The 20,396-nt window shown below is 49.8% G+C and overlaps 1 protein-coding gene across 1 annotated transcript in view; it reads left to right on the top strand.

Annotated features, from left to right (window-relative positions):
• The first annotated feature begins 751 nt into the window (after positions 1-751).
• The window catches only part of MYH16 (myosin heavy chain 16), a 52,611-nt gene continuing 32,966 nt past the window's right edge, over positions 752-20,396 (top strand). Inside the window, exons 1-16 of the mRNA XM_069541429.1 lie at positions 752-961; positions 3,352-3,495; positions 6,094-6,250; positions 6,851-6,878; positions 7,217-7,313; positions 8,175-8,267; positions 9,212-9,275; positions 9,648-9,746; positions 10,846-10,949; positions 11,759-11,897; positions 12,771-13,039; positions 14,619-14,789; positions 16,317-16,496; positions 18,205-18,331; positions 19,122-19,180; positions 20,096-20,183. Of these exons, the coding sequence (XP_069397530.1) occupies positions 752-961; positions 3,352-3,495; positions 6,094-6,250; positions 6,851-6,878; positions 7,217-7,313; positions 8,175-8,267; positions 9,212-9,275; positions 9,648-9,746; positions 10,846-10,949; positions 11,759-11,897; positions 12,771-13,039; positions 14,619-14,789; positions 16,317-16,496; positions 18,205-18,331; positions 19,122-19,180; positions 20,096-20,183 (2,029 nt within the window). The remainder of the gene's footprint in view (positions 962-3,351; positions 3,496-6,093; positions 6,251-6,850; positions 6,879-7,216; positions 7,314-8,174; positions 8,268-9,211; positions 9,276-9,647; positions 9,747-10,845; positions 10,950-11,758; positions 11,898-12,770; positions 13,040-14,618; positions 14,790-16,316; positions 16,497-18,204; positions 18,332-19,121; positions 19,181-20,095; positions 20,184-20,396) is intronic.

Below are 20,396 nucleotides of genomic sequence, written 5' to 3'. Positions count from 1 at the left end.
TGGTAAAGCCTGTGGACCTCTGCTCAGATTAGAGTTTTTAAATGCATAAACTACGTAGGGTCACAAAGGAAACCAATGGTATTAAAATCCAGTTATCAAAATATTACAAAATCAGTTTGTGATATAGCAATTAAAAGTGTACTTTTTTGTTAGTAGATTTAAATAACAACTTCTAACCGAGGGTCTCATAAGACCATCACTTCAAAGTTGAGACGCGGGTAAGTCATATTTGGAGATGCCTGCTACAATGAAAGGAGAATAGCTGTGATTTCTGTTGGAGACAAGCCACAGCAGTGCTGGTACTACGGTGGCTTGTGGCCTCTGCTCAGACCTTAAGGGAAAGTGAAAACCAAGTGGTAATCCTTTTCTCGTCCCAGTTCATTGTTAAAAGTGCATGCTTTAACCTCTCTTGGACTTCGTCTTCTCCTCCATAAAATGGACTCCCTGATCCCTACCTCACAGCCTTAGTGTGACGGGCATATGGGAGCACAGATGCAGAAGCGTTTTGTGGTGGCTAGGGGTACACAACTCTGAGGAGTTATCAGCTTCTTTCTTATTCTTGGTTACTAAGATCTAATAGCAGCAAGACATTCAAAGTGACATGAGAGAAGCAGCCCCATGTCTCTCCCAGGCATTTGCCCCAGGCCATACAACAGTCTTGGCAAACTATCCTCTCTTTCCCCTCCAGCACCCAGGGAAGTCCTGGTTCCCGCCCGTGGTTCCTTCTTGCTCCTCCCTCAGCCCAGCCACAATGCCCAGTGCATCCAGAGGCGAATGCGGGGATGATGTGGACCCAATGCCCTTCCTGACACCTTCCGAAAAGGAGAGAATGGAAGCCATGAGCAAGCCCTATGACATCAAGAGGTCTTGCTGGGTCAAGGATGAGAAGGAGGGCTTCATTTCTGGGGAGATCCAGTCCGAACAGGGCGACCAGGTCACCGTGAAGACGATCACCAACCAGGTGGGAGGGGAATCATCCCCAGGATGAAATTGAGCTTTAGGAGCGGTGGACACCCGGGCTCAAGAGGCAAGGTGGCAAAAAGAGCAGCTGCCTCCGAGTCCCCTGTGCTGGGTTCAAGTTCAGACTCAATGACACTCAAGCTGTGGGGCCCTAAGCAGGACACTTTCCCTCTCTGAGCTTTGGCTCTCTTACAACAGAGAGTCCAACATGATAGGACATGAAAGTACTTTGTATGCTCTAAAACAGTGCATGTGTGAGACAGATTATCAGGAGAGTTACTTATCTTTAAAGCCCCAAATTATCTTATCTTTAATTCCCCTTTCATGGGGAATCTGTCTTCTAAGAATGAGAAGGAACATCCCACCCATCAGGAGTGGCGCTATGTGCCCGTGATGGCATGAGGAATGCGAGACAGGGCCCCGGGACACCCTGGCCAACCTGAGTGAGCTCTCCAGCGTCATGAGCTACAGGTGGTGGCACCAAGCCCTTTGCTGCATGGAGGTGGTGTGCTGGGGCTGGCTTGCCCTGGCTTGTAAGGATCTAACGCTAAACATTCGGGGGCTTTGCAACTGGTTGTTAAACCTTTGGCGGCCTGATGTCAGCCGTGGTGGAATTGACAAATGGTACAAATCAGGGATTTTTTTTTTTTTTCCCCATGCAGCTGGTTTACTAGCACACCACTCTCTGCTGGTCCACAGTGTTCAGCTACAAGGCGTGACTTGAGAGAGTGGATAGAAATTTTGGTTCATGAAACCCCTCCCCTGGGGCAGACTCCTGGGGAGGCGCTAGACCTTTTGCTTAACCCTTTCAATAACTTGATATAGTAGGATGTATGGACCCTATTTTGCAGAGGATCAAAGAGATTTTAGGTAATTTGCCTACAGTCACAAAGACAGGAAGTGATGAACTCAGATTCAAAGCTTGCTGTACCTGGCTCCAATGCCCATGACCCCTCTACTGCACCACCTCATCTTCCATGGTTGGGCTGCATCCGGGGAGTGTGAAGTCAATCCTTGGTTAATTTCACAAATAAGAGAACAGAGACATTCCATGATCAGAACTTGCAACTGTCTAAGCTTTACTGCGTGCCTCCCCTCCCTTTGAGGGGAGTGGCCACAGAAAGATGAGGCTATAGCTGTGGTAAAGTGGGTTTGAACATGAAAGTGAAGCTTAACTCTCAGGAGAAACATCCTTTTCAGAAAGGCAGGGCACTGCAGTGTTGCCAGGAATGATGCATGATGAGAGTGAAGCCCCAGAGGCCCCAGTTTGGGTGCAATTTAAGGACAACACAACTTTTGTGAGCATCTGCGGTAGACAGGCCATCCAGCCGGGTTTGGGACAGAAAAGACCAGCTCGTCTGGCTCCTGCAATAAAGGCACAGGCTTCCATTTCTCTGCTGGGGCTGTAAGAGAAGAGTTTGCCTGTGGCGAGGACCAGAGATCAGCAACTACCAGAAATGGACTCTGAATGAAACCTAGCCTGACTTACTAGGGGTGTGGTGACCATTACTGGGTGGATTTTCCAGAACTGTCAAGATTTCAAATTATCTGCCTGTTGGACTCATAAATTATTAAAAGTCCCAGAAATCCCAGTAGGTGTTTAAGCCTCACACCTCAGGCTTCAGGCAGCTGAAAGATATTTGTTTTCTGGAACACATGTCTTGAGCTTCGGACCCAGACACTGCCATTTAAGAGCTGGCATGAGTTTTCATTTACAGAGGAAAAATTGGGGTGCAGAGAGGGGATGGGATTTGCCTGCTTGTGCACAGGAGCTCCAGACTCTTAATGCTATATTATTTTCACCTTAAAACATCTACTGCTCATTATTGTTGTCTTTTTTTTTTGGTCTTGTTTGCTTGCTTGCTTGCTTTCAATTTTATACTTCAAGGTGGTTTGGGGGGAGCAGGGGAGTGTCTTTTTATTTTTAATGGGAAAGTTCATTGCTATTTAGAAACCACTACTAATTCTCAAGGCAGAGAGCCAAGAGTCACATCTCTGCAAAGGGTCCCTGGGATCAGTGAGCAAGTTCTGATCAGCTACCAGAATGGACTTGGCTGGAAGAGAAACACAGGTTGGAGGTGCTCTGAATGTAGGGGAGGAACTTCAAGGTCTTTTTACTTGATGCCACTTAATTTCATATAGTCCTCCCAGCAACCAGCCAAGGAAGCCACTGTCATCCCTACTTCAGAGGGGAGGCAGTTAGGGCTCATATGGCCTTGGAAGTTCTTCCCCATCCCAAGTCAATGAGACATAGCTGGACCAGGAGGTGGACTCACTGATTCCAGCTTTTTGCAGGACACCAGAGAGTGGGTAGTACCCTGTGCCCGATGCCACTGTGGCTGTGACAGTACTATGTCTTAATGCATGTGCTGCTGTGTCTTGACCCCCCAGACGCTCACCATGAAGAAGGATGATATCCAGCAGATGAACCCACCCAAATTCTACCAAGCCAGCGACATGGCCAACATGACCTTCCTGAACGAGGCCAGCGTCCTGGACAACCTACGTCAACGCTACGTCAGCATGAGGATCTATGTGAGTGCCAGGGCTGGGCGTGGGGAGGAAGGGGAGGCTGCAGATCTCCTGCCCCTCTCCTGATGGGGAGGGGGCAGCTACTCTACCCTTCCCAGCAACCCATACACATTATGTCTGGGACAAGGGCAGAGTGACCACGCTTTTGACGTGTTAGAATTTCCACCCCCAAGGCTTTGGCATCTCAGTGATGGTACGATCCCCATGGGCAGCTGACACACCCTTTGCTGAGGCTGTCATCCAGAAGTCTTCCTCCTGACCCCACCCCTGCAAACTCTCCAATCAAAACATCATTTTCCCCCTAGTGACTTCATGTGGCCTCAGTAGAGGTCCTTCCCTGTCTGTCCATCCACCCTCCGTCCATCCACTCATCTCTCCTTTCCTTCCTTCCTCCATCCCTCCTTTCTCCTTTCCTTCTAGCCAATTCCATCCAACCATTCATTCATTCAACGAACACTGAGCCCTGGGCTAGGATAAGCAAAGCGGGTTACCATCAGTCTCCCTGACCATCTTGGAAATCCTAAGACTTCCCGAAGGTGCTGGTGGCTAAACTCAAAATGGGATATAAGGAAGTTTTGGTGTTTGCCTCTCTAGATGTCTTTACTAAAAAGGAAAGAGGCTATCCGGTAGGACTAGGTGAGCTGGGGTCTGACTTCAAGGTTAGAGGCCGCTGCGGATTTCCTCTTCTGGGTTTTGGTGACAGCCAAGAGGACTGCCACATGCTTCCCCCCCTTGTCCTCCTCAATACTACTTTAGTTCCAGATTCAGACCCTCAGCAGCACCATAGCCCCATGCAGTGCTGAAGGACTGCACTGGAGGCCTGGAGGCTAGTGGGGCGTCACTGAACCTCAGCCTGGGAAGAGCCACATCTGCCCCTGGCTGAGCCTGGAGCTTTGGCTGAGAATGTCCGTGTGGGCTCAATGGCCAAGCTCAGGGCTGGTGCTTACTCAGGGCCCCCGTGCAGCTGAGCCCTTGCTCCTGTGGGTGGCCACATCATGTCTTTGGGCTAAGGGGCTGCAGGCTCTGTGGAGTGTGGCCTGAGGGACCAGGGCAGGAGTCTCCTCTTAAATCCAAACACCTCAGTGGAACCACTGATTGAAAAACTGGGGCAGGCAGGACAGCTCCAAGGTCCCGACTGCTGCTCTCTCGTGTCCTTCCTGCAAGGGTGGCGGGGGACCTCTCTTTTACATTCTGACCCAAACAGGGACAGAACTAGCTTCTGGTCCACTATCTGCCCCACCCCACCCTGCAGACAGGGCTGGAGGGAAAGAGTGACTCAGTCCCAGGATGAGACACAGTGCATCATCCTCTCAAGTCTTTATGTGGGTTCTCTTCTTCTTCTCTTTGCTCCCCTTTCTTTGGCTCACTTTCTATTTAATAAGGTTCCTTTTAAAAACGCAATATATTGCAGCTCTGCTAAGGAGAAACTGGGGGCGGGTATCCCCACTTGGACCAAAATGGAAAGTTTTAAAGTTTACGTGAAAAGAGGGGGCACCAGAGGTCAATGTGAGTGTCCAGCAGGAGAAGTTTGGGACCCATGGATTTGGCCATTTCCTGCCCTCAAATAATTTCTTTCACTACCTCATTGGTTTCTCTGATTTTTAAAAACTGGGATGATTTCCTTTAAAAATTGCCATGGGGTGAAAAGAGAAGGTGGTGTCTCTTCTTAAGAGTAGATCAAACCCAGTTGTCCACCAGTTGGATTGTGTCCACATAGTAAGGACTCCATGAACTCTCATGGAGAATCTCCCCCATATAGTAAGTGGAAAAAGCAAGATATAAAACAGTATCATATATCACTTATATGTGGAACCTAAAATACGACACAAATGAACATACCTATGGAACAGAAACAGATTCACAAACAGAACAGACTTGTGGTTGCCAAGGGGGAGAGGGGGAGGGGAGGGAAGGATTGGGAGTTTGGGATGAGCAGATGCAAATTAATATACATAGGATGGATAAACAACAAGGTCCTACTGTATAGCACAGGGAACTATATTCAATATCCTGTGGTAAACCATAATGGAAAAGAATATAGAAAAGAATATATATATATATATATGTATGTATAACTGAATCACTTTGCTGTACAGCATAAATTAACACAACATTGTAAATTAACTATACTTCAAAAAACTTTTTAATTAAAAAAATAAATCAGCATCATAGAATACTATTGCTTGTTTTAAAAACAAGGTGAGGGGATACGAACGTGTCTCTGGATTTGTTTGTATATGTGCATCAAAAACCGTGGAAAGGGGTATTAGAAACCAACACAGAGCTTCCCTGTGGCAGGAGGGGGCGGTTACTGAGCAGCTGGGGGACTTTTTGCTGCGTATTTATCCATACAAATGACTATATTATGGACTCAGTTAATTAAGCCAAAAGAAAATGAAAGAGGTATATATTAAAGAGAAGGCTGGTTTTGTTTACTGAATAAAGACTCAGACATAGATTTTGCCCCCAGAGAGAACATCACTGTACTTCTCTAGGTTGACAGGATGATCCAGCCAGGATGCTCTGTGATGGGCCAGGATACGGAGGGAAGAGGGCATCAGGAGGGAGGGCCAGCTAACCATCTTCCCTCTCTCCCGCCAGACCTACTCAGGCTTGTTCTGCGTGACAGTCAACCCCTACCGGTGGCTGCCCATCTACGGGGCCCGCGTGGCCAACATGTACAGAGGCAAGAAGCGTACGGAGATGCCGCCCCACCTCTTCTCCATTTCAGACGTCGCCTACCACGACATGCTCATGGGTGCGTGCAATGGGGTCCGCTGGGGCTGTCATGGCAGGGCAAGAAAAGTCCCTTTGCCATTGGGGCTCCAGGTGTATTAGACCCATGTGCTACCCCATCCCAACCCTGACCCCTCATCACCCGTTGAAGATTTTTTTAAATATTGCTCGGTGAATGCGCTTGCTAAGTACCTGCCCTACCTCACACCCCATCTCATTTAAGCATCACAAAAACATGGGATGCCAAGCTAAATAACGTCCAGAACTCAAGTCAACCCTTAACCATTCCCTGTGCAATCTTCACCATACAGTACAACGTGATTTTTATTACTATTTCTCTTTACGTTGCTTACGACTAGGCAGCTTCATGGGACGGTGCTTATAGAAACAGAGTGGCTGGTAAATTTTTGGCCCCTTCTGCAAGGATGTGGGCTGCAGAGGCAGGCGTGTAGCCTCAGACCCATGGGATCCTAGGTCTTCGGTGTCTGTGGGCCACTGCAGCCATTCTCCAAGCCGGGTGGGATGCAGGGAGATGCAGACGGTGTGGTTAGGGTGATGCCAAATGTCGAGTTTCTAAGTGTTTTCTAATGACATCGTCCTGTTGACGGTTCCCTCCCTACAGAGCGTGAAAATCAGTCTATGCTAATCACGTAAGTGTCCCTCCTGCCTCTCAGTCTATAGACAAATAATTAGGTTTGTGTCTTACACATGTCATTAAGCCTTCTTAGAATTAATTGGCGGGACTCTGTATGGAAATCTGCAGGCAGAGAGCGAGTGGGCTTAGCGGGGACGACTAAGGCTGCATCTGCTAAAGCGAGTGTGGCGGGGGTGGGGGCCTCCATGTCCCCAAGTCCCCTTCTGCCCTACCCTGTCTGTCCCTGATGGGTAAGATGTGATGATGCCCAGCCCATACCTTTCATCGTGTTGCTTCCCTGCGGGCAATCTCCTCTTTGTCCTTCACTCATCTGCTCTCGTTTTCCACCTGCAGTGGAGAATCTGGTGCAGGCAAGACTGAGAACACGAAGAAGGTCATCCAGTACTTTGCCAACATCGGAGGAACTGGCAAACAGTCCTCGGATGGGAAGGTAGGGCCGACTGGGCACAGCTGCTCTCTGGGTTAGGGCCGCTTTACAGATGAGGAGACGAAGGCTTAGAGGGAAGCAACTTGGGTGGGGACCCATAGGGAGAAGATGGCTGCAGTCCCAGATTTGACCCACTGGATGGACTCTGATACCCCAGGCCACATCTGCCCCCAGAAGTGTCAATGCTAGAGCTCCTTGTGCTTAGCGGGGTAGAAAGGGGAATGCCAGCTCCTGGTTAAGCTGCTTCTGCAGGCCCTGGCAGCCCCAGAGCACAGGGAGCACTAGCTGGGACAGCAGCAGCTGTAAAAAGCTGACAAAAGGGGTTTCCCTGGTGGCGCAGTGGTTGCGAGTTCGCCTGCCAATGCAGGGGACACGGGTTCGTGCCCCGGTCCGGGAGGATCCCACATGCCGCGGAGCAGCTGGGCCCATGAGCCACGGCCGCTGAGCCTGCGCGTCCAGAGCCTGTGATCCACAACGGGAGAGGCCCTCGTACCGCAAAAAAAAAAAAAAAAAAAAAAGCTGACAAAGAGGAAAGGAAGACTTCGGTGGAAGACCAGGGATGCCCAAGGAAGGGTTTTCAGGTTCACATAGGAATCTCTCCACCAAGAGCAAAAGGAAGAAATAGCAGCTAAGAGTCAAAGCCTCTCATCTGGCAGGGGCCCTCCAATGTCAGGGTCTGCAGGGAGACAGTCCTTACTTAGGCGGTGGCCCTCCTCCCAGGTCTCCTCTAGTCCCGCTCTCCCTGCCTCCCCAAGGCTGTGCCCCTCCTGGGTTCCTGGCACATATACCACTGTCATGTGAAAGCCCTGGGTCCCCAGGCAGCAGCCGACAGGCCACCCCACCTTGTGTTTCTCTCTGGCTCAGGGGTCCCTGGAGGATCAAATCATCCAGGCAAACCCTGTTCTGGAGGCATTTGGGAACGCCAAGACCACCAGAAACAACAACTCCTCCCGTTTCGTAAGTGTGACAGCGGCAGTGGTGGCCCTGGGGGTGGCAGGACAGGCATTATCACCCCATTCCAAGGAAGGAAATCAGGGCTGATTGAAACTCACCAATGGGATGAGTCAAGTCATGGCATCTCCTTCCCAGAGATTTTTATCCGTCCGGGTCTATATCAACCAGAGTCCAGTTCAGTATTGAAATCCAGGTGCTTGAATGCAGAGATGTGGGTACACAGTGATGGAGGGGCTGAGAAATTAAAACAGGAGAGCCAGAGATTTGCAGTGGCTGGAAGCTGACAACGTCCCGCTCCCGACCAGGGGGACCATGGCTGGCAGGATGTAGGAGAGGCGCTGTCCCCGGGGCCCTGGTGGATTCTGAAGATGGTCTGGTGGGAGCTGGGGTCATAGAAGGAGCTCTGTAGTGCCCTGCCTTTCCCTGCTGAACTCCCATCTCCAGCTGGGGCCTCTCACTGCCTGGGGAAACAGGGCTGGGCAGGGAGGAGGTGGGGGCAGGTGAGTAGAGGTGAGGGCAAAAGGTGATGGAGATACAGAGAGTCCTATTTCCAGGAGAGTTTGTCCTTGGTTCTGCCAAAGGTCAGGGAGAGGGATGTGGTGTCTCTCCATAAGGAGACGTGGTACAGCGCCCCCTATATGTGGCTGGTCAAATTCCCACCACTCCTGCCTCAAAGCCGAATTCCAAAGGGCTCCAGCCCCTCCTGTGGGGCACTCGTCTGCCCCACAAGGTCCCAAAGCCGCAGGCTACCCCCAGACCCTAGATTTAGCTCCAACACCCTCCTTCTCTGCCCATCCGAGTGCGAAACCCACAACTCCACATACAGCCGCCTCTGGCCCAGTTACCTTCCTGCAGTGCCCTTAGAATTCGGGGGGCGGGGCGGCCAAACCCGGGTCGCAGGTTGGTCTAGAGCTCCCTCACGACCCTCCCCTCTCCTCCTTGCTCAGGGAAAGTTCATCCGGATCCACTTCGGAACTACAGGCAAGCTGGCCGGAGCTGACATCGAGAGCTGTGAGTCAGGCTGCTTTTGGAGGGTTCTTGGGGCTGGGACCAGCTACACAATGCGTGGGGTACAGCACACAATGAAAGCGCGGGGCTCCTTGTTCAAAAAGTGTTAAGAATTTCAAAACAGCAGCAGAGGGACTCAGTGTGGGGTCCTTCTGAACACAGCCTGCCACACCCAGGAGGCCGGCCCTGCCCCCCGGGTTCCCCCCCATCAGGAGCCAGCCCCCCCGCCCAGGCCGTGGGTCTGGGGCAGAAGAAGAGTGGACCCATGACTGGCCATGGCACTGGGCTTTATGGGGAGGGGAGCCCTGCTTTTCATGGAGCCCTGAACTCCAGGAGAATGGGCTGAACTCATGGGCATGTCTTATTCTTTTCCAGATCTCTTAGAGAAATCTCGTGTCATCTCACAGCAAGCAGCTGAGAGGGGCTACCACATTTTCTACCAGATTCTCTCTAACAAGAAGCCTGAGCTTGTCGGTAAAGATCTTTATGTCTGTCTGACTGTCCCTTAACTCGCTTTTCCTCTATTTTCAATAACGAAAGAATTCCCATGTATGGAGGGTTTGGTGTCATACCTGCAGTTCTACATGAATCCCTTTAGTTTAGAGTTATGTGAAGAGGTTATAGGGAAGTTTCTCAAAGTTCTACTCACATCCATCTTCACAACAGACTATGAGGCTTCACACTATTGTTGGCCCATTTCACAGATGGGGCCTTGAGATGCCTGCAACTCATGGCTGAGACATGGACCTGGGATATAGGGCTTTAGACCCCCCACGTCTTGCTCGGACAGCAGCAGAGATGTCAGCCCAGGACGACTGCATGTAACAGGCTCCCCTCTGAGTGGACGTAGCCCACTGAGTACACAGCTTGGAAAGCACACTGCACTCACCCCCTCAGCTTGTGCAAGCAACAACCTGTTCAACTGTCCATGGCAGACCTACTCAGGATCTAAGGCCCAGAGAGGGATGAAGACTCAATCTTCCACATATACACCTCCTAACCTAGCCAGAGACTAAGGCATTGAGTATCATCCCCCACCCATTTCTTGCATCCATGTCTCTTCCAAGAGTGAAAAAACAAACATAGACCAAGAGGGGCACGTATTTGAAGAAAAATAGAAGTGAGCATATTTCTTTGTAAAAGTGACAACATCCCATGCATATTATATGCAAGTGATTATTATTGCCTGCTGCAATTGTCCTGTTACCTTCTGCCTTTGAGTGCGACCTGCTCTTTACAGGACCGAGAAAGGAGAAAGATATGCACTCGTTTATTCCAAAAATATCTACTGGTTGCCTACTAGGTGCCAGGTACTGGGCCAAGTGACAAAGGGCACAACCAAGTTCCAGAGACCCTCTTGCCACTCTAAAGTTCTTCATATGCCCTGTTCAAGTCCCTCCATGACTCTGGGTGATCCCAGAGGGCAGGGACCACGTTGTATTCAGCCCTGTAACCCCCATGATGACACCACCATGCCTCGCACGTGGGAGGCATGTAGAGATATGGGTTAAAAATGAAGAAGAAGAAAACCACGTGTCACCAAGCTGCTAACCTGCTTTCCTGCTCTTGGCAGAGAGTCTTCTGCTGGTCCCCAACCCTAAGGAGTACTTCTGGGTGAGCCAGGGTGTCACCACCGTGGATAACATGGACGACGGGGAGGAGCTGCAGGTCACAGACGTGAGTACTCAGCATGGCTGGGGAAAGACAGGGAAACTTTGGGGCCCTGCAGGCACTGCCACCAGTACTGGGTGGGTCGGGGATCGGGGGGGGGACACTCAGAGCCACCAGGCAGCAGCCTGGATTCTCCCATGGAGATTTCTGGGGTTTGCAGCTGGCATTTTTCCCAAGGCTGTCGTAGCAAGCAGTTTCTCTTTGCAGAGTTGAACTGGAATGTGATAGGGACTTAAGGGGGCCAACTACTCCAAGTGACTTTTCCTCCTCCCCAGCCCAGCTAGATGTGACCCTCTAGTCCCACCAGTTCCCACGGCACCTTCTCTCTCCTTCTTTGTGACATGGAGCACCTGAGAATTCTGTTAGGGATATTGTGTACTCTCTCCTCCCTGACAGCCGAATTGATTCCTGATGCACCTTTGCCTTCCCCTTCTCCTGGTACCTAGCTAGGAGCCTAAACAGTAATAATGATGGGAAGAATAACACTACTTCCTGGTTATTATTATGTGTCAAGCACAGGACTAAACATTTACACATCACTTTGGTATATCCTAATGATCACCTACCACCACCCATTTTGCAGAAGACTAAACTGAGTCCAGAGAGGTTAAATAAATACAACGACTATCTCATGGAGCATCTGGTCTGGACTCCTTGGAGGAAAACAGTCCTCTCTCTCTCTGGTCAGGGTGTGTCTGACCTCCAGAGTCCACAGCGTGCCGCAGCAGCCCATAGGTGCCACCCCATGGTGGCCTCCACTCTGTGGAACAGGGAGCCAGGAGTCTCTTGGCTTTCTTCTCCCTGTGGCCTTGCAGGTAGCCTTTGGCGTGCTGGGCTTCAGCTCCGAGGAGAAGATCGGCGTGTATAAGCTGACTGGGGGCATCATGCACTTTGGCAACATGAAGTTCAAGCAGAAGCCCAGAGAGGAGCAGGCTGAAGTGGACACCACGGAGGGTAGGTGTGGGGCGGGGGCCATGCAGGGAGGAAGCAGCCGGCAGGGGTAGGGGCTCGGGGCTCTCTAGGGCTTCCTGCACATTTCAGAGACACGCTGTAAACCGAGAATGTTCCTTTGATATCCAGACATCAAGATCCTTGGGAAGGCATGACAGAGTCGGAGACATAATTTTGGCTTCTATATTGCTTTGCCCCTTCACCTTGAGCAAGCGTGGAAACCGTATCAGACCTCTGTTTTCTTTTTTTTTTCCCTCATTCTTAAATTGTTTTAATTGAAGTATAGTTGATGTATAATATTATGTAAGTGACAGGTGTACAATATAGTGCTTCACAATTTTTACAGGTTATACTCCATTTATAGTTATTATAAGATATTGGCTATACTCCCTGTGTTGTACAATATACCCTTGTAGCTTATTTTATACCTAATAGTTTGTACCTCTTACTCCCCTAGCCCATCTTTCCCCTCCCCCGCTTCCCTCTCTCCACTGGTAGCCACCAGTTTGTTCTCTATATCTGTGAGTCTGCTTCTTTTTGGTGATATTCACTAGTTTGTTGTATTTTTTAGATTCCACATATAAGTGATATCATACAGTACGTGTCCTTATCTGTCTGACTTATTGTACCTACCATAATGATCACCAAGTCCAGCCATGTTGCTGCAGATGCCAAAATTTTGTTCTTTTTATGGCTGCAGAGTATTCCACGGTATATCTACGGCACAGCTTCAGACCTCTGTTTTCTTGTTGGCAACATGGGGGTCTCCTCCCCCTCCCTCCAACCCCTTCTCTAAACACGATAGACAGTGCTGGAGTTCTCTGGGGCAGGGCACCATCTTTGTTTCACTCAACTGCTTCTTCCATCCCTACTCAGTGGCCGACAAAGTCGCCCATCTCATGGGTCTCAATTCTGGGGAGCTCCAGAAGGGCATCACCAGGCCCCGGGTCAAAGTAGGCAACGAGTTTGTGCAGAAGGGCCAGAACATGGAACAGTGCCAGAACTCCATCGGGGCCCTGGGCAAGGCCATCTATGACAAGATGTTCAAGTGGCTGGTGGTCAGGATCAACAAGACCTTGGACACCAAGATGCAAAGGCAGTTCTTCATCGGGGTGCTGGACATTGCCGGCTTCGAGATCTTTGAGGTGTGTCTGGCCTCGCATTCTGTCTCTGCTTTGGGGTGGCCACCCTCCTTTGATAAGTGACTTTTCACCAAGGTTCTCTTGTTTCCTCGGACCTGGGGCCTGCCGATCTCAGTCTGCTCCTGGCTCTCTGGCTTCTGGCTTTCGGAAAGTTCCATCTTCATTTGTACGGTGCCAAGTCACAAAGAACAGGGAGAACATAACAGATAGAATGAGCGCCGTGCTGGCTGGATCCAGCCTGTACTGGCTCACCAGAACTGACTGGTGAATTTTCAAGAACTCTGTGACCAGTTGCCATCCTGTTGACACATGTCCGAGGTGTATTTACACCATGGAGATCAGCCCACACTACAAATCAGGCTTTTTTTTTGAGAGAGAGAGAGCTGATCAGCACACTACTGGTGGCTCCCACCTCTTGCCCACAAAAATGAGGCTCAGGTCTCATCATAAGATGAGTGCCATGGGTCAGGAAGATTTTACCTTTGTAATTGGAGGCAGCATGATTAGGAGTCGGGAGACCTAGTTCTGGACTCGGGTTGGCCACCAACTAGCTGTGTGGCCTTCGGACAGTGGCCCTCTCTGAGCCTCAGTTGTCTCAACTCTAAAATGAGCAGTCTGGAAGAGATGACCTCTAAGGTCCATTTCAGCTCCACTGTCCTATTATTCTAAGATTTCTACTAGCCACAGATGGGTTAAAAAAAAATAGTTTAGCCCAATTTCTCTCAGGCTCTAAAAGGCTAATGTGGCTGCTGTCTATAGTAGAATCATTTAATTCCATAGGTGGAAAGAACCTTAGAGAGAGTTTCCAAACCACGCCGCCTGGACTTCTGGGCAGCCGCTGATGGCCAGCAGGGTGAGGCCAGGGAGTGAGGATGACACCTGTGTCAACAGCAGGGCAGGTGCAATAGACAAATGGGGCTGGAATCCCAGCTCCTCCACTTCCAAGCTGTGTGCCTCTGTGTCCCCATCTTTGATGAGGACACTCATCATTCTTGCCTTGTAAGGGTTTTGAGCAGATGCAGCTTAGCCAGGGTCTGACACACGTACTTGCTCCATGCAGGTTGCTCTGTGATGACAATGGCACCTCTCCTTTGACCTGTTTTTCATATGAGGTTTCAGCAGGGGGTTTCATTCAGAGAAAGCAGTCTCTGGTTTAAAAAAAATAAAAAGGCTTATAAACCCCTCAAACAGCTTCATCCTCCAGATGAGGATGAGAAAAACCAGAGAGAGAGAGAACTGTCTAAAGGCACACAGGAGGTCAAACCCTTAAAGCATCTCAAATGATCCATCTCTAGAAATAAAATGATGTTCATTAACCACACGGGGCCAGAGTCTGAGTTTTGGGTGCTGGCAGCAGCATTGGGTGGCCCAGGCTCTGTGCCTTTGCAGGGGAGGGTAGCTGAGAAGGGCTTCTTGCAGGGCCGATGGGAGCACTGACCGGGTGATGGGTGCATCCGGGGAAATGCCAGACACTGGTCGGCCCTCAGCAAGCTTTAGCTCTGCTTGTGGACCAGCTCTCAATCCGGGGAGAGGCTGTGTCTGCGTCTGGGCTAATGCGCCTCTGTCTGTCTTCCTGCCACAGTTCAACAGCTTCGAACAGCTGTGCATTAATTTCACCAACGAGAAGTTGCAGCAGTTCTTCAACCACCACATGTTCGTGCTGGAGCAGGAGGAGTATAAGAAGGAGGGCATCGACTGGGTCTTCATTGACTTTGGCCTTGACCTGCAGGCCTGCATCGACCTCCTGGAAAAGGTACCACACTTCTCAAAGGAGGGGCTTGGAGAGAGGTCAGGACCCTGGGGCACATCTCAGGAAGGGATTTCACTGGGGCCTGTGGTTTCGGGGGAGTCAGCAACATGGCAGATGACCTCAGTTTATCTGACCTCAAGCTTCCTCTCTGCAAAATGGGTACAACAGTCACTGCAATGGCCACTGTTGGTTCGGCTGTTTTATGCCTTCACTCATTGGATCATCACAAGCTACCAATGGTGGGGAGGAATTTATTATAACCATTTCACAGAATTTATTATAAACATTTCACATTGAGGCACAGAAAAAGGAAGTCACCTATCCAAGGTCATCCATCCTATGAGTGGCAGAGTTGGGTTTTAACCAAGGCCATCTAATAGCCTCCCCTGTAATCACACCATAGGGAATGTTTTAACAAATGGCCTCATTCAGGAATATATAGGATTAGCAAATGCAAATTATTATATATATAATGGATAAACAACAAGGTCCTACTGTATAACACAGAGAACTATCTTCAATATCTTGTGATAAACCATAATGGAAAAGAATATGAAAAAGAATGTATATATATATATATATATATATATATGTATAACTGAATCACTTTGCTGTACAGCAGAAATCAACACAAAATTGTAAATCAACTACACTTCAATGAAATAAATCTTTTAAAAAAATTTAAAAGAAAAGAAAAAATAATATATACTGTTTGATTAAATGCAGAAAAGGGATAGAAAAAGGACATTAACAAGACAGATGACAAAATTTGAACAAAGTCCGAACAGACTTTGATTTCTTAGTTTGATTTCGTAGTTTTCATCATTATGTACAGAGGTTATGGTAACATTTGGAGAAGTTGGATGAAGGATATACAGGAATGCTTTGCACCATTTTTGCAAGCCTGAAATTATTTCCAAGTAAAAAGTTAAAAAATAAAGAAAGAACATACCTTGTCTCCGAGGTTCACCCTCAGGCCCGTCATAGAGAAGCTATCATCCAGGCAGCCAGGGGTCTTCAATAGGGGCCAGCCTTACCTCCCTGGAAAAGTCTCCAAAACAGGCAGTGGACTGCCTGTCCCGCAATACCTACAAATACCTGCCCGTCCAGCTGTCACAGAGCCTGAAACGCCCTCATGCTGGAGCTTTGGGATCAAGCGTTGCTTTCTTCCAGGAGTCTGCTTTAGAAGAGAAGACGGGTGTCATTGATGATGTCACCATTTTTCTGAGAGCCAAGCCTGCCTGGCACCACTATTTGGGTGGGATTGGCATTTGGGGAGCTATGTAGCCCCCTCAGAGACGTCAGTCTTCCCTTCTCTTGGACCTGATGAATTCTAGCCTCTTTCAAGTCTAAAAGGTCATGGCATTCGAAGGCCATGGAAGACTAGACCATTCCCAGAGGTCACTGCCCAGAGTTCTGCATACTGGCCGGCCACGTGGGGTCTGGGGCACCCCTCCCACCAGCCCCAGGCCAGCACCAGAGTCACCCCATTGGCCCCCTCCAATGCCATCCACTCCTCTTCCCTTCTAGCCCATGGGCATCTTCTCCATCTTGGAGGAACAGTGTGTCTTCCCCAAGGCCACCGACGCCACATTCAAGGCAGCCCTGTACGACAATCACCTGGGCAAGTCCAGCAACTTCCTCAAGCCCAAGGGGAGCAAGGGCAAGGGGCCCGAGGCCCACTTCGAGCTTGTCCACTATGCAGGCACCGTGAGTACCTCCTCGGCACCCTCTGTGTCCACCTGCCTGTTGCCTCCATCTCCCACAAATGTAGGTCTGTCCTGCCACACCCTCGCTGAGGCCTCCTCCCTCCCCCTAACGCAGCCACCATCGAACAGGGTGATCAGTTGATTGAAAAGACCTCTGGCTTGTACTTCCTCCTCACTTCTCCCTCTGGGAGTTCCAAAGCAATCTAGCCAAGGATGCCCAGCAGTTCATGCCCTCAGACCCGCCAGGGCCATGCCATTGTCTATGGCCCTTCGTTTGACGGCTGAACTTCGATCTTGGTCAGAAATGGTGATGTTTGCAGGGAATTCCCTGGCGGTCCAGTGGTTAGGACTCCGTGCTTCTACTGCAGGGTGCACGGGTTCAATCCCTGGTTGGGGGACCTAAGATCCCACATGCCACGCAGCAAGGCCAAAAAAAAAAAACCAGACAAAACTTGCAAAAAGAAGGAAAAAAAGTCCATGAGTCCATCAATTATTCCCCAGTTGACTCATTCATCCCTCTGACAGCATGCGGCCACCAAACTAACAAGGTGACATTTACGGAGTGGCTTTTTCACTCATGACAAACCTAGTCCTTGGGGAAGAGGGAAATTAAGTGCAGCTAGGACTCAGGTTTATTTGAATAATTGATGGGGGAAACAATCAGTGTTGCCATCAATGCCAACGCCTCCTGTTACCAAGGAGTTTGTTGAGCCTCTCTGGGTTTTGCTGCGGGGAAATGGCAGGCTTAGGACAGAGCTGTCAGGAAAGCTGCTGTTGGACTGGGCATCGGGGCTTTTATGATCTCAACAACCATGATAATGCCAACTACTGGCCAAATGGACTGTGCCGCTACCCAGAGCAAACGGGCTTGGGGCCGAATTGCAGTGTTCCACCCCACCCTCCACGATGAAATGAGAAGGGCTTGGTGTTTGTAGCAACGGGACATCCAAAGTCAAATGGGGCCTATGCACTTCCAAGAAGGCTCTAAGATGAGGCCCAGAGGTTATGAATGTCATACACCACGCAGGAGAAGGAAAGCCCAAAGGTTTTGTCTTCTCATCTGCGTCCCTAGGCTCTCCGTGCTCAACGGAAGGATCTGAAAGGCACCTTCCTCTTTGCCTCTCCAGCTGGGGCTACATGGCAAAATGGGAACCAGAAATTAGTGGATGTCCAATTACTTGGACACAGGAAGCCCCTAGTTTGGATGGATGGAGCCCAACTCCCACCAAGCAATGGCGGGGGGATGTGTGCTTCTCAGCAAGGAGAGAACAGATGCCCTTGTAGGGAGTTCTTCATGTTGTTTGGGATGCCACTGGTCAAGGTCAATCACTGAGCTAGGAATAAGGTCAGCCAACCTGGGTAGAAGAAGACCCAGGGGTCAGGGAGGCTCAGTGTGGTCAGCAAAGCAAGACATATAAAAGAAGGTCACACCTGGCAAAGAGTAGCTGGGGAGTCCTGGTGTGTGGGTAAGCTCAGAGACAGGGTGCCCTAGACAGGCAAACTGCAAATGCCCAAGAGATGGGGGTTCATGGACATCCCGGGACTCCAGGCAAGTCATCAGGACAGGAACTGAAGTCCCAGGAGATGGGGCTGAAGGTTGGTCCTGGGAATCCAGAGTAGACAAAGATGTAGGTTGAGGTTCTGGCTGTGGGACCTGAAAGGTGGAACCTGGGCCTGAAATGTAACCACTGGCATTTGCCCCCTTCCAGGTGGGTTACAACATCACGGGCTGGCTGGAGAAGAACAAAGACCCCCTGAATGAAACAGTGGTGGGCTTGTTCCAGAAATCAAACCTGGGGCTCCTAGCCCTTCTCTTCAAAGAAGAGGAGGCTCCAAGTATGGCTGACCCTTCGTGTGTCCAGTCTCTCTGTGCCAATACCCTTTAGCGGCCAGAAGTAGAAAAAAAAGAAAACAAAAACTCTCATATTTGACTCTTGTTGAATGAATGAATGAATGAACGAACGAATGAATGAATGAATGACAAGTTGCATGAGATCGGCTATGGATGCTACTGCAATAAAGAGGTACAGATGCATCCTGGGAGCTTCCTCCATCAACCGAATTGATCACTGGGCCCATATCACGTCTAGGTGGAGTGATATTGCTTTGGAAAAGTTGATGCCCAAAAGCTCTGTGCTTATTTTCTGCTCCCTGCTCTCCTGTCTGATTTAAATGTCAAGCTCAGTTGTGCCTCCTACCCAGTAGAGGTCATGTGACCCATAGGGGAACACCCAACAGGGGCGCCACTTAGAGGGACAAGAACTGCAAATCTCCTTGGGCTCAGAGATGTGTGCACCACCAGCATGCAATTCCTCCAGATCGTGTGGGTTCTTCCTCCTCCCCAGGCAATGGCAGCAGTGTGTTGCCTTGGGCCAGCCCTAAATCACAAAGGCCTACAGACCCTCCAGGAAGCACAGCACGCCTTGCGACTGTTATGCCACAGTCAGCCCGTTCACCCTCTCCCTGGTAGATCTCGTTTTCCTGGCGTGGGGGTCCCACCTCATCTAGTCCCCAGACAAGTCTTTTCAAAACCAGAGAACGCACGTCCTTGACACAGAGCACTGAATGGGGCTGCCTGCCCCTGTGCTGGGTACTGATGTGAAACATGCTTGTCTCTCTTCCTCAGCTGGAAGCAAGAAGCAGAAACGAGGGTCCTCCTTCATGACCGTCTCCAACTTCTACAGGGTAAGTAGGGGCTGCTCCAGAGGCCACCTTGTGACCACTGCCCCCAACCATCCCTTCCAATGGTGTAGTGGTCTGGCTGCCACCTCATGGCCCAGGACAAGATGATTTCATTTCTATGCCTATGGTTGCCTCTTTCATTTCAGGGGTCCGTTTCCTTCTGAAGAGGGCGCAGAATCACAGGACCATAGGGCAGAAAAAACCCTTAAAGATGGTCCAGTCTAACTGCGTTTTTTCAGATTGAAACCCAGAGGATGATGGGACGTGCCCAACATAACAAGTGGAAATATAGTGCCTAAGATCTTGTGCTGGCAGGTCTTCTGGGCTGGGCACAACTTCCACAAAGTTTGGGCACTACTGGAAACATATTCCAAAGGCAGAAATGTAGCCAATGGTGAGATGTTGCACAAAGAACGATTTCAATGTTTCCCAAGGATCTGGCTGTCCTGAGGCAGAGTGAGCCACCTCATTGGACGTATCCAAGTGTAAGAGGAGGGATCCTCTAGTAGGGAAGTTAAAAATGGTGAGGGATTTGTCCACACAGGTACTACGGTTCCTTCTAGTAGCGAGATTCTACGATGAGCCAGCACTGAACTCAGAGGGTCCCTCTTTCTGTAAAACATGTCACTTTGGGCAAGTTACTGGACCTTTGAGAGCATCACTATCTGACAGAACTTTCTGCGATGATGGAAATGTTCTCTTCTGTTCAATATGGCAGCCACCGTCCAATATGCTGTCCAGTACGATAGCCACTAGCCACACGTGGTTAGCAAGTACCTGAAAAGTGGCTGGTGTGACCAAAGCACTGAATTGTAATTGTAATTAAATTAATTAAACTCTAAACAAATACCTCTCCTGAGCACGGGTGTCCTGCAACACCAATGCCGAGCTTCGCTCTTTCTTTCCCTCTACCCCCAGGAGCAGTTGAACAAGCTGATGGCCACCCTCCACAGCACCTCCCCCCATTTTGTCCGCTGTATTGTCCCCAATGAGTTCAAGCAATCAGGTACATCATGGGGACACGTCTCCCAGCTGGAAGTCCTCGGGATGTGTGAAGTTGGGGGTCACTCCAAATTAAGTCCACTTTTTAATCACCAGGAATGACTGGGGTAAAACGGGGCATTGAAAGAACCTCCAACAGTGGATCATCTAAACAGCACGTTCTAGCTACTTTGTAAAGCAGAGTGGTGCCCACCTAGGCAGAAGTCACACTCAGGAG

This window comes from Delphinus delphis, chromosome 15, assembly GCF_949987515.2.
Source record: "Delphinus delphis chromosome 15, mDelDel1.2, whole genome shotgun sequence".
Classification (NCBI taxonomy): domain Eukaryota; kingdom Metazoa; phylum Chordata; class Mammalia; order Artiodactyla; family Delphinidae; genus Delphinus; species Delphinus delphis.
This window is presented reverse-complemented; position numbering and strand designations above follow the sequence as displayed.